This window comes from Antedon mediterranea, chromosome 4, assembly GCF_964355755.1.
Source record: "Antedon mediterranea chromosome 4, ecAntMedi1.1, whole genome shotgun sequence".
NCBI lineage: Eukaryota > Metazoa > Echinodermata > Crinoidea > Comatulida > Antedonidae > Antedon > Antedon mediterranea.
The window spans coordinates 7,306,851-7,320,808 of record NC_092673.1 but is presented as its reverse complement, the minus strand read 5'-3'; the positions used below and the strand labels follow the sequence as shown (position 1 = coordinate 7,320,808).

Below are 13,958 nucleotides of genomic sequence, written 5' to 3'. Positions count from 1 at the left end.
AACAAATGTATACTAGTTGTAGTAAACTAGGCCACATCAATTAAGTATTATAGAACAGTACATTGCTGACTAGTTGTTTACTATAGTACTTGTATAAGTAAAGACTTATGATGCAGTATACAAACTAATTATGTACAGTAAAACATAATCAAACATACAGTACCTAATAAATTTCTTTCAGAAGCCAATCCAAAACTATTGAATAATAATCAATCACAGATCATCATTAACCAAAATATCTTTTACAAATATTTTAAACATTAAATATACATATTGGTAAATACTGTACATCCTAAAAAGCCATAAAACGCAACAATTATATTAATATATACAATATAATAAAAATATCAACAAACAATGCATAATTGTATCTCAATAAATTTTCTTTTTAGCCCTTAACAAGATAATACTGTAGACTACTATAGGGTCTTTACCTCCAACTTTCCCTTAAATGGGAACATCCAAACATACCTCTGCCAACATTTTTTATAACAGTGTACTCGGTAAATTGAATTCTACAATAAGATCTGATGTTTGCTAGTGACCGAGTTTAACCGGAATGAAAACTTTCTGATAACACAAACAGATTGAGGGAAAATATGAATAAAATAACATTTTATACAGGCAATTTTATTTGAATTACTTCGAAGAAAAATAAATGAGGAAATAAAGAGAGCTGGTCACGCCACCTTTTGTGTACACGACCGGTACATAGATGATGATTTTTTCAAGGAAAAATTAAAATACCTGCTTAATATTCATCTAATTCTATCACTGACAATGATTGCATTGTTCTTATTGATCATGACATCATTTGATTCAATTTAAAAAATATTATTTTTATCAAAGACATCATAAATAAATATTGTCCTAAAATGAAAACTTCTCTAAATTCTTTTGTTTTTGTGTAAAGAAATATGTATGTTTATCATTAATCGTTAATATCGTCCTACAATAGTGTGTTAGTAGCCTTTAGGGTTAAAAATGAAACAAAAGTACTACATCAAATTCTAAGCCTGAATAGCGCCTGTTCCTGCTGCATCTTCAGAATGGTATAAAAAAATACAGTATAAAATATGATATATATATTTTATTTATACCATATTTTGAATATCCAGATTCTGCTAGAAGCAGTGGTTGGGTGGTCCTGTTAACATGCTTTTTTTTAAATGTTTGTGAGCAGCACCATTTCTGCTGTCAAAAATATATACCGTATATATATACAGTATTTAGATTACCGTTGCATTATGCCTATTTATTTGGTAATAATCCCATAGAAATAAAGATATGATTGACATTTAACAGTACATGTATTTTTGTTCAATATATCCATATTTCAAGGGTACACTATGCTTAAGTGGATAATATACAGTGAGAGGGTCTAAAATACCAATGCAATGATTAATAGTAAACATCTTTATTATGAAATATTCCACCAGGCAATTGTGTATACATTCCAATCCAATGTACTGTACTTAGCAATCTGTAGTGCTGCTCTTGACATGAACACTCTTTTATCAGTAAAGCCATTTTATAAGAACATAACATATACATTTTGTAGCAAGCAGGAGAAACAATTTATTTTACATGAGACATAAATTGGTTATTATATTAGTGGTGTTACAGCTTTGAGCACTCACTGTTTAACCCCCAGAGCTTAAGGGGTCCCACAACATGAGCAGCCCCAATGCAACTACCCAATGGAGGGAAAACAACAAAATACACCACTTAGTCACCATTTTACATGTACATTGACACTAATTATAGCATACTTCAACTTTCTAACATATTTAAATTAATTTAATAATTTTTATAGAAATCATGTTGATGTGGGTACAGTAGCTCATCTATGACTGAATCCTGGCCACAAATGTGGGTCAATTTATAATCTGTAGTTTGTCCAATTTTTAATAGATTGGTCAAATTAACTGGGGGTTAAAACCTCAGGGTTAATTTAACAAAGACCAATGGTTTTTACTGACCACTTTACCATCTTGGTAAAACGAAACATGCTGGTAAATAGTCCAATTCAAAAGTGCGACTCAAGTAAATACTCGACATTAGCACCATGCGAGGAAATCATAGTTTTTAACGTCATGGTTACGTTTTGACAATCCATCATAGAACTGTCTAAGTGCAAACAAAGATCAAATTTAGACCTTGCGTAAAGTTACCTTGGTTTATCATTTTTCAATTCCAGTGTGAAAAGGCTTTAAGTACCATGGTTTCGAGTAATACAGTAGCACATTTTACCGACTTAATTATTACTACGCTCGGTGATCGTACAGTGTCTAAGCACATACTGAAAACAAACCGATGACATCACAGCCAATGCGTGTACGGTGTAGTGGTGAATCAGACTTTTCTATTCATCCTGAAGCAACAAAGTAGCTGACAATTTAAGAATGAATGGACTGAAAAGAATCAGTGATACCTATACTGTAGCTTTTTTGCTTACACCAAACAGGTGTGTTGAAAGTATCTTCATTATCTGCCCACATCTAGTTTAGAATTAACAAATTAAATAGATTTGCATTATTTTTAGTAATTTGGTACAAACATTTTCAAGAATTATATTAACATTAACGTGAAAAATAATACTATAGAAAAAAGCATTTAATCGTTTAAATGGGAAAAATAAACTAGTTCTATGTCGGAATAAAATTGAGGACAGGCATAACAGCTATCTTTTCATAAGTGTTTCCATAGCAACATCACATCTCGTATTATTAACATATGTTTATTATCCAATTACCTAATTCCATTTTCTTTAATTGACCGCTACCGCATTATGACTCATATATTCCGACAGTCTTTTTATTTTAATAATTTTTCTAAAAATGCTGCCTACTTTTATTAATTGAAAATGAATATAAGGTTACTGTACTGTAGTACTGTATATGTTTACAGTAAATTTTTTAATAATTTTTGTCTTTCTGTCTCTTAATATAACATTTTCAAATTCAAGTGTAAAGTACACGATTAAGATGAAATAACCCAAATTGAAGTAATCAATTAAAATGTTTCATCATCTTAATAATATTACTACCACTATTATTAATAATTATGATTAACAAACTGACCTTCGATGAAGTGACTTATTAATTAATCACTAGTATTTGTGGTATTTGATATATCCTTTACATGTTCTTAATCATTTTAATAGTAATAATCCTAAAAGTATGATTAATGCTTATTATAATGATCACTTAAGAAATATGAAGAAATAAAAAAACATTTCAAAATACTATGAAGAAATATTTTTTTTTGTTTTTTTTTACTTTCATCTTTTACTACTAACTGTTAATTTTCCTTTTTAGTAAGATATTTTTTTTTAAATATGAAAATGAATGTAAAAAGTAAAATTAAGTAGACCAACATTTAATGTTAGAGCATAGAGAAATAAGTTAACTTATTTCTCTATGGTTAGAGTTACTAACAGTAAAGTGCTAGCCTCAAATTGGAAAAATAATCAAACCCAAATGTGGCACCCCATTGGTTGATTGCAATTATCGCCATGATACGGACCACAACGGTCAAAAGCAAAACATAGCAGTCAGTCATTAAGTGTCTCGCATACCGTTAGTAATTTCATTTTAACTTGTACAGTAACAATGACCTAATTGTTCTTGTACCATTATGACCAAATCAACTGTGATTTGAATTTGTATTGTTGTTCATTTCAGCAGAAACAAAACAGCTAGTTTAATCGTTAGGTCTCATGGCCAGCGTTTCAAATAAGTCTCTCTGTATTTAAATATAAATTTTGAAATTGAAAATCAGAGAGTCAAGTGCTGAATATTAGTATTGAGCATGGTGGTAATTGTACAAAAATGACCATTGATGTTTCTGGTTTTAAATCAATTGTGAATGTGTTTATGGTTGAAACAATAAGCAGTATACTGTAGTTTGTCTGCACTTGAACCTGATAAACTGTACATAATTTACGCAGTTATGATTTAACAAATTGTATAATAATTCAATTGTTGAACTATTTCCCGTACAAAATGCACACTGAATTATTCAGTTTATAACTCTAAAGTTCATTCTAATGTAAAATATTTTTTTAAGTATTGGTATTATCTTTCAGTAAACAGGTAAAAGCATCATTCAGTCCTTAAAATCAGGACTAGCAAATTTGCCATTTTATGGTTTGACATTTAATTTGTATACCGCACACATCTCATATCAACTTCACATCAAACACACATTTTCAACATTGGTAAAGACTACTGTCCAAACAGATTCACTAAGAGACCGTTTCTATTGCGCAAGAGAATACCGACATAAATAACATATTTTATTTAAAACTGTATTTTCTTGCCAATAGAAATGGATCCACATATTTTGATTCCGGTTTCGATCGTCAAGTAGTGATTTAAAAAATGAAAACATTTTTAACTGCAACGGAATCTTTTTAATAAAAGCGGCAAGATTTTTCAATAGAAACAGGCCCTACAGTAAACAATGACTGCTGACTATACTTAAAACTTAATTGTAGTTTTCATAAAATAGTATAGATAGATATTATATTATTTAACTTATACTTATTTAACAAATGTACTGTAATTCAATTGTAAAGATTGATTTTAAAAACAAGCCGACACCTAACATTGTCACTCTAACATGGTACAGGCCATAATGGGTATATGTATTGTTCTGGTGGTTATTGTCCAATTTCCATATTTTATACTGTAATTCAATTAATATTAATATTTAATACCTGTAGCTTAATTTTATTGCAGTTTTTACAATGCAATCCTTTGTTTACTAAATGTCTTGCTTCTTTTTTTGTATTTCGTAAAACAGGAAATATTGTTCTAACCATAAATGTGTTTTATTCTTTGTCATTTTCACTATACAGTCAGTAGTGTTATGAAATATTTCAATGATACATGCAGTGTCGAGTTTGTTTAATGGGGAACACTAACAAACTGAGCTGTCAAAAGGAGGAGAGTGTGTTCCTAGCGCAACACCCAGGATCCGCCAATGAAAAATAATTAAAATGTCTCTTTGTTACACTTTTTAAAATTTGAATTGCCCTGCAGATGATTTTCTTTTATCCTCAACATTTTTTTTCTGTTCTTTATGATTACAGTTTGTCAAACTTTCAAAATAACTGGAATGTACTAAATTTTTCAGACTTTGTTAAATAAAATATTTCTTTCACAACTGTTTATGTTCTAAGCATGAAATAGACTGTAAAATTTATCACTTGGCCTTTATTTTCACTTTGTTCTAAATTTTCCAGCAATTTTAGTGTTTTTTTTAACCCAGTCTTTTTTTTTTAAACATGTTCAGTACTATTGTATTCTCATTATTGTTTAACAAAAGTGAAACCTTGCCTTACAACTAGAGACAGACAACACAGCATTCCTAGGTCCTTTGTTATTACAATTTACTACAATACATTTGCTATTTATACAATTCATTGGTACTTCTGTCTTTGGTAAAAGATTATAAATACAGCACTTGACAATAGAAAAGAATGTTAGATACCACTTTAAGTCTTTATTTCTGACAGCTCTTTGTCATGTAATTGATTAACAGGATGATATTAGTTTTAATTTTGGATAATTTAGTTTATTTTGAAACATTTAAATATAGCAATAGTTTTATGGTCTACACAATTAATTAATTAATTTAAATGTTGCTTGAGACAACCAACAAAGTGTATTCTATTTAATTAAATATTCAAAAATAGTGCATGAATTGATAACATTAATGTATACTTTAATAGTAGTATGCGGACTATGTAACTGTGAATGCGTTTTTCAACAAACCTCTGTGGAATATTTTTTGGCACGTTTCATACAGTAGCTTGTTTTGGGTAAAATTATAACTGTATGGTGCAATGGAAGGTAAATTGGATTGGAATGTGATAAGGCAGAGTTTAAAACTCAGATCTGTTTGTTGTGTCATTATACAAGAAACTTTCTATTCTTCTAGCCTCATCCTTCAGATAGGACATTGAGCCATTGGTTGAATTAAGGTATTGATGTACATTACATTTAATAGGTACTTTTCTTGCGACTATGCCGACTGCTAGCCTATTACCTCATTTTTATGATATGCACGCGCTAGGCGACTGGCAAATTTGATTTGACATTTTGACATGAATGTCGTGCACGTTCATTCAAGTCCCTAATGATGAATCTCAACAGTAACATGGAACGAATGTCTTTTAGCTCGATCTCATATATTATTACAAAACTTTAATATTATTAATTATTATTATTAATTACCTAAACTGTGATACTGTGCCTTGTTTTCAACTTGTTTAAAAAGTACAAAAAGTACAATTTTTTTAATAATATTAATATTATTATAAGAATTGTTGTTTTTGTAGTGTCACAGTATTGTTTTAGTGTACAGACAATAGTGTACAGTTAGTACATCAAAAAGAAAATTGTTTTCTTCACAAATGAATATGAATGATAGTTTTGCCAATAGTATCCCGACAAAATGGATCTGATGATAATGAGGTTTATATGCACATACTGTAGATAGAGGCTACCCCTGAAAGGCTTGGTATGTGAACTTGAAGAGCTGAAATGTCACATCTAATTGTCCCTAATGACATCCTACCTTCAGACATTCTTGTCCATATTTTCACTAGATCAGGTTTCCTGCTAGGCCACTTCAAACTGCCTCCTACTGGAGTATGAACACTTCTGATTCCTAGCCTGTCTTTGAGTAGTTTGGGGGTTTGCACACCTCCAAGCCTAGCCTTCAATAGCTTAGGGGTTCTTATCTTCAATTTTATATCCTTCAGTTTTGGTGTTTTAACTTCCTCCATTTTGAAAGTGCTAGCTACTGTACATGTAGCTTGATTTGTGCTGATTTAAAACTGCCGCTAAGTAGCTTGCATAGCATTCACAATGGATTAGGCAAATTGGTGGCATTTTATTATCACAAGACCGTTGAACCTTAATAAATGGCAGAGATAAAAGCCTAAAGAACAAACATTGCATACTTGACTTGACAATAGAGTATTTTGGACTGATCAATTTAATTTTTTAAAATAATTTACTAATATTTTGGCTATGCTTTATTTACCATACAGTAGCTAGATCCATATGATATATGGAGAAATTATTTATTTATTATTAATTAATATTTATTTCCTTGTTTATAAATAAACTACAGTACAGTTTCTGTATGTATGATTTAATATTATAAACAAAAAATGATTTGTATGTTTTTGTTAATTTTTAATGGAGAGCTGTTCCTATAGATTTAATTCAACAAAATTCAAGTCATATTTGGGATCCATTCTAAAGTTGCCAATATTGAAATTCTTCACGACCAGCTGTAAACATGGACACAGTACAGTAGCTGGTATACTGCACACATGCCAACACTCATGTTTTGGCCGAAAGACTCCCGTATTTTAGACTCGTCTCCCGGCCTATGGTCATGCTTCCGGTTTTCCACATTTTCTCCAGGATTACAAAGATAACTGAATTTTTATGTACCTGTAGGCCTATATGTTTCTGCATTAAAAAATATAACAAAAAAGCTTACACACAAGCAAATTTACGATATTTAAACCATTGTATGACCATCTGCGGTCGAAATTCCTCTCACATAGCCATCACGTGATACCGCTTGTCACGTCACACACTGTACTTCTTAATAATAAATAATGGGCGCAGCTGAAATATACCATGTGACCTCCCGGTTTTTAATTTTGGATTTTGTTACAGTACCTATAATATATTTTGACTTACACATACAGTAGATCCCTTTGGTTTAATTACTAAAGACTTTAGTTCCTGAAATTTACTGTTATGTTTAATACGGAAGTTCATTTAAAAGCAAAATTAGGGCCTGCTTCTGCTGTATAAAAATAACTGGTTAAAAACGGTGTGAATAAATTAACTTCATTTTCTTAGAATCAGAAACAGGACAATTTTGTGGTAAACGGTTAAAAGGCAGCGCAAAATAACCGGTTAAAAATACCCATTCAATTCGGTGTTAGAACGCCATTTAACTGGTTATCGCTGAGCAACTTTTAGCCGCAACACTAAATAACGGTTATTTGATTGACAGCTGCTGACCTTGAATCAACTACACTGCACTAACGTTTGAATTAACCGCCAGGAGCAATTGCATTTTTGGCAAATCTAACAATTTTTGTCAACCACCACTCACTGATTTAAATGGTTATTTTGGAGCAAAAAATTGAGCAGAAATGCAGTCAATATAAAAATTACATTTTTTAAATAATCGGTTTATTCGGCGCTATGCAGCAAAAACAGACCCTTAGTACACTATACATCATGCATGTTTTTTAACTTAACCGCATACGAAAACATTCAAAGATCTGCTTTGATTTCAAACTAAAGTATAACTTCCTTGCTATTTTTTAGTAGCCGTTCACATTTCAGTAATTTAATCCACTTGATTAATAATAGTAAATTGTGTATTCCAGGAAAGTAAACTAAAAATAAAATCAAGAAATCTACTAACTATCAACAGACAGTACTTAACATGTATCGTATGACGTACTGGTTGACAATATCCTTCTTTGAAAAGAATGGATTTTGGATCCTAACTGTACAGTACATTCATTCAGCACTTTACTTCTATCTTTAGTATTGATTATTTAATACTGATTATTCACTGCTTGTCATCATGTCGACCGTTGCCATGTATGAATAAATTTCTTGATATTGCAACTATTGAATGTTCCATTCTTGTCTTATGGGATACAGTACATTACATAATTTTTTATCTATTTAACATATCATTTTTATTGACATTTTTTTAATTTCAGGTTATTGTATCATTAAAAAAATAATAAAAACAGAACAGAAGGTAACCAAAGGTGTTTAAACATAACTTCATCAAAACTTGTATTAAATATACTGTACTGTCATAATATTGTTAAAACATTGTTGAAATTGTATTTGTATTTTTTATGTGCACAAACCTCAGGAAAGAGCAACCGCGTGTTGATCTGGGCCTCTATGGTTAAAATAAAGTTTAAATGAATTAAACAAAACAAAACAAAATCGTTCCAACCCCAGAATTGAACTTGTAAACCTTGCTTGATAGTATTAATGCCAACTCAGGCCGCATCGTATAACCAGGCCCTGAAGTTCTTGATGACCTAAAAACCTATACCTACGGTACACTATCTCAGACTGCACCGACGAGTCAAGACGTTTAGATATCTGACTGTTTTGTACAGTGTTTAAAACACAAAAAAACCAGACACCTTTGGGACATTAACATTTACTGTAGGTGATCCTACCTCATCGATTTACCTGTACGTACTGTACCTTTGTTTAAGCTGTTTTCGTTTTTGTATTTGTTGATGGCGAAATAAATGATGATAATGACCGGAAAATTCACATAAAGCAATAAATTACAAAAAATGATTATTTCATTGGTAATTTAATGTACACTTTGAGTACAATCTATGGAACGAAAAATCTGTGTACTGTACATAAAATATAGGTCTTAACTATTTACTATTTTTTTTTTTAATTCAATTCAATTTTAACATACTGATTGTAATATTGTTAATGTACTGTATGAATCAAGACATTTTAAAATATATTCCGGAAAGGATGGGATAGTCAAATACTGTAATTCCAAGTAATTATATTGACTTCAATTGATATTACTATTAACCAAAAATAGATTGAATATAAAATACAGTTTATCTAGGTATGAATCATCTGAGGGAAAATAAAATTAAATAATATAAAAATTATAATGTATCAATTTATTTATGTCAAATCGTTTCTATAATTTGTATACAGTGGTCTTACTCTTTTATTTAGCATATTAGCAAAGGTACTCTACTTCAGGCTTGATCTGCCAATTTTTATTCAACTGTTTGTAACTGTAAGAATTAATTACAGTAATTTGCCAAAATTGGTGTAATACTTGTTTTGAGTGTCTTACATTTTGCTAGATAACTTAGATATTAATCAGACTTGTTTTTAAGGTTTCTCAGTCAGGTACAAAACTTTTCTTTTTAATACTGTAGTAACCTAAAATACGTCAGTGAATATACTGAGCGGCCTAGCAGTCTAAACATATGGGTATTAAATATAATAGTGTAATGATTTTTTATTTCAAAGACAAACTTTAGCGGCAAGTTGAAGAAGTTTTCAATGCTGCTGTCTACTGCTTTTGACAATTTGTAAGATTTAATTTGTTTAGCTAGATACCCACATCACTGAGAACACCTGTGAGTTATGTACTGGCTGGTCTATGCACCTTAAATTGCTGGTAAACGGAAGCAGTGATGTGGGTTCGATTGGTCTTGTTTATTTTTTTTCGGTTTTAGTCAAATTTAACAATTGTATTTTAGTTTAAGGTTAATATGTTTCATGGTTTTTCACAAGCGCCTTGAGCACTTTAGTGGATATGTGCGCTGTATAAATCTTATTATTATTAATAATATTATTATTATTATTATTATTGTTATGAAATGGGGGTATAACAAAATAAAATCAATTATTAAATCACTTGAAATAATTAATACTGTATAATAGAAGTACAATACTAATGGCCAACATGCTTGTAAAACATACAGTACTTGTACTGTTACAGTATGTTACAGTTACATGTTCAATACTGTAAACTATTACTGATCATGTGTTATCATAAAGATTTATTTTTATTTCTCTATTGTCCATTGTCCAACTAAATTATAAAAAATTAAAAAATAATCTATATAAATTTTATGGATTATTGTTTTAGACCAAGCAGTAATCAAACAATTAAAATTGATGAGTAATAACTAATTCGTTTTAACAAAGATAAAAAGCTTTTCCACGAAGGCCATCATGAATCTGACAAAGCCACAAACTAAATGTTGATTTTTGCTGTTACAATTCAAATCCTTTTAACCTTGCTAGATATATTTCTGCACAGTATACCTTAGGTAGTAATCCTGACAAATGCCATATCATTTGTCATTATTAAACTGAAAAAATGCCATTTTCTTTAATTGGCTAAAGTGTATTCGAAATCTGTCATAAGTCAGTAAATTCTGATTTAAAATGTCAAATACCTTTATTGGTACAGTACAGAGTAGGCCTAACATGAAATTTAACTATTTTAAGATATAAAATTTAGTATCTAAACCTTGATATTTTTATTGGAAAAATTGTCTCGTTGTTTTAAATGGTACTGTTTTTGTATCTAAAAGCTCTAATATCAAAGTTCTATCCAATGACTGTATTAAAAAAATTAGGAGCAAGATTAAATGGCAAACATTCAGTGTTCAGTGTGTACTACGGAAAGTCTATAATAATAACAGTACATACTACACAAACCTATTATGGTACCGCAAACATTTTAGCCAGTTGGTCTAAGCGAAAACATTCACAAAAATGCTTGCTAAAAGTCATTTTATTGACATTTCAAAGTTCTATGAATCTCTGTAACCAAGAAAAACTACTTAGCTTCATATAGCAGCAGTCTCAGTATTGAAACTCAATTGCAACAGCAAGAAAACTGTGTCAAGCTCTTTGAAGACATGTTAACTCTTTCATGTCTCGAAAAGAAATGATGATGGTGGTTTGTGGGCAGGCTCCCACTTGAGGGCATATTTCATGGACTATACCATTTGTGGAGAGGGGAATTCAATGAAAACATCCACTTTTCGAGTTATATCTCACTCTTCGAGGAGAAGGGGCTATTGTTGGTTTATCCAGGTAAGCTAAGCACGAAATAGACAACGGAAATTCATCTCAATTATGGACAAAAATGAATATACCAATACACATGATCGACGGAAAATTATAGTTTAGCCTTAAATTATGGGAACCCCCAGCCAGCAAAACGAAATCATAATGGACAAAACCACGACCGACACAGCAAAAAGCCAAGCTTACGGAGTTTTCCCCGTCGCACGTGTGTTAAAACACGGCATTGTGGCCTTTCGTTTTTACCGCAACAAGCAACTATAATGCACTGCCAAGTGCGAAAATCATTCTGCGCATAAACATGCAAGTACTGTACGCATGTCCAGAAATGACTGTTTGACGTTAAGCGTAAAAACTACTGAAATTGTTTAGTTTTTTATTTCCTCAGATGTGTTAACACTTAACTTGCATGAACCCTACTATGCATTGTCATAATAGGCCTGGATATACGTGGACGTGGTCTATTTGAATTATAGCCTGGGCTAATCAGTTCAATTAGGCTAGGCTGTTCTATTTTAGAGACGGCAAACCACATCCACGGGAACAAAAGGCCTTTCTTCAGTGTGGTCCTTATCAACAAATCATTCACCACCAGTACAAAATCAACATCAACCTGGCCCAGCTGAGTGATTCAATCAATGAGCTAAAAAATACATACCTTTTTCCGACATCCTTCTTCGTTTTTCAAAACTAATATTTACAAATATATTACATCCTTATGAAATGTATATAATGTCCAAACTGGTAGTATTCCTTTCCCTACACCAGATTTAATTCCTAACAAAACCTTTCGTCTGCAGTGTAAAAATTACCACCAAAATACTGCTGCGCTGTTCTCTGCTGCTAAGTTGCTGAACTGTGAAAGATAAGTCCACACCACCAACACACACGTTTATTGCATACTGCCCCCAAGTTTTTAAGAGTTTGGTTCAATCATGGTTCAAAATTGTTCAAGCGTGGGAGGTGCACGGTCTACGATATAATCTATACTAATTTATTAAAAATGATTAAATATTAACCGATCTGTCAGGTAGTTGTGTCATAAGTGATATCTAATTGATTTTGATTGATCAAAATATACTGTTTATTCGAAAATGTTTTTAGTTTGTATTATTATCATTTGCCTGTAAGAATCCAACTACTGTAGGCTTATCTTACTGGACCGCACCGCACATTGTGAGTGCCACTGATACAAAGTTGTATAATGGTCAACAAATAAATAAATAAAATAAACTTACTGTACCTAATGAAATATCTTGATATCTTACTATTCATTCAATCTTTATTTCGGAACCTCTGGTCCATAAAAAAATACCATAATTGCGTATATATTATCAAAAAATATTTTATTTAATCAATTTTGAATTACACTACAGAATAAAGTATTTTTAAAATTTATGATCAAAAAATGGAGGTATAACATATTAGTACAACTACACCGTTCTCTGTTATATCAAAATTTGGATATAAATACAATTTTAAAAATATTTTAAAAACCGTCTATCGTAGGAATACGATTGCTAGTGGATGATAATTATGTTTTAATATTTCTGTTTTTTCCTTCTTCCAGGAGTGTACCCACACCTTGTTCGTGTAGGCAAGCCTAAAATAAAATGCATGATTTGAGTATTATTAAATCATAATAGGTGGCTAAATTTGTTTGTCAATTTTGAATGCGTGTTGAACAGGTGCCTTTTCAAAACAGTTCGGTTCAATTTTTATCGAATGTAGGCCTAGGCCTACTTGTATAATTTAGCATGATTACTGTTAATCATTAATGTATCTCATGATAAGCAGGGTTTGGGGATATAACCCATGCGGACGGAGCCTTCTTTCGTTTATTCCCATAAGAAAAAAAAAAAGAATTATTTAAAATAAAAATTTAAAAAACATCCATTTCGCAGCGCGGCGGACGGGATAATATTAACGATATTCTGTTCATCTTTCTACTACAGTAATTTAGGTCACAATTAACACAAATGGTGTCCCTTGAATTAATGTGTTGTGAACTTTGGCTATTAGAACAGGCCTTATATCTTTATATTTCGTGCAATCCTCTCTCCTCCTTGTATTATCATTATTAGTTCTTTAGAATGTTCGTTCCATCCTCCATCAATATTTTAAAATGAGCAGGCGGAATAAGAGTAGGTGGGATTAATATTGAGTATGTCAATGGAAGTGACGGAATGGCGGGTATGGCAGAATAGTGCGTGGGGGTGTGGCGGAATAGGACACAGCGGATGCATTGGTGGCAGTTGTGGCGGAATATAGGGGGTGGGGGTG

General features: G+C 31.3%; 1 protein-coding gene across 1 annotated transcript in view; it reads right to left on the bottom strand.

The window, feature by feature from the left end:
- Positions 1–12,517, bottom strand: part of LOC140046512 (rap guanine nucleotide exchange factor 1-like) — a 66,639-nt gene extending 54,122 nt beyond the window's left edge. The window contains exon 1 of the mRNA XM_072091180.1: positions 12,334–12,517. Coding sequence (XP_071947281.1) covers positions 12,334–12,346 — 13 coding nt within the window. The 5' untranslated portion in view covers positions 12,347–12,517. The remainder of the gene's footprint in view (positions 1–12,333) is intronic.
- Positions 12,518–13,958: the final 1,441 nt, after the last annotated feature.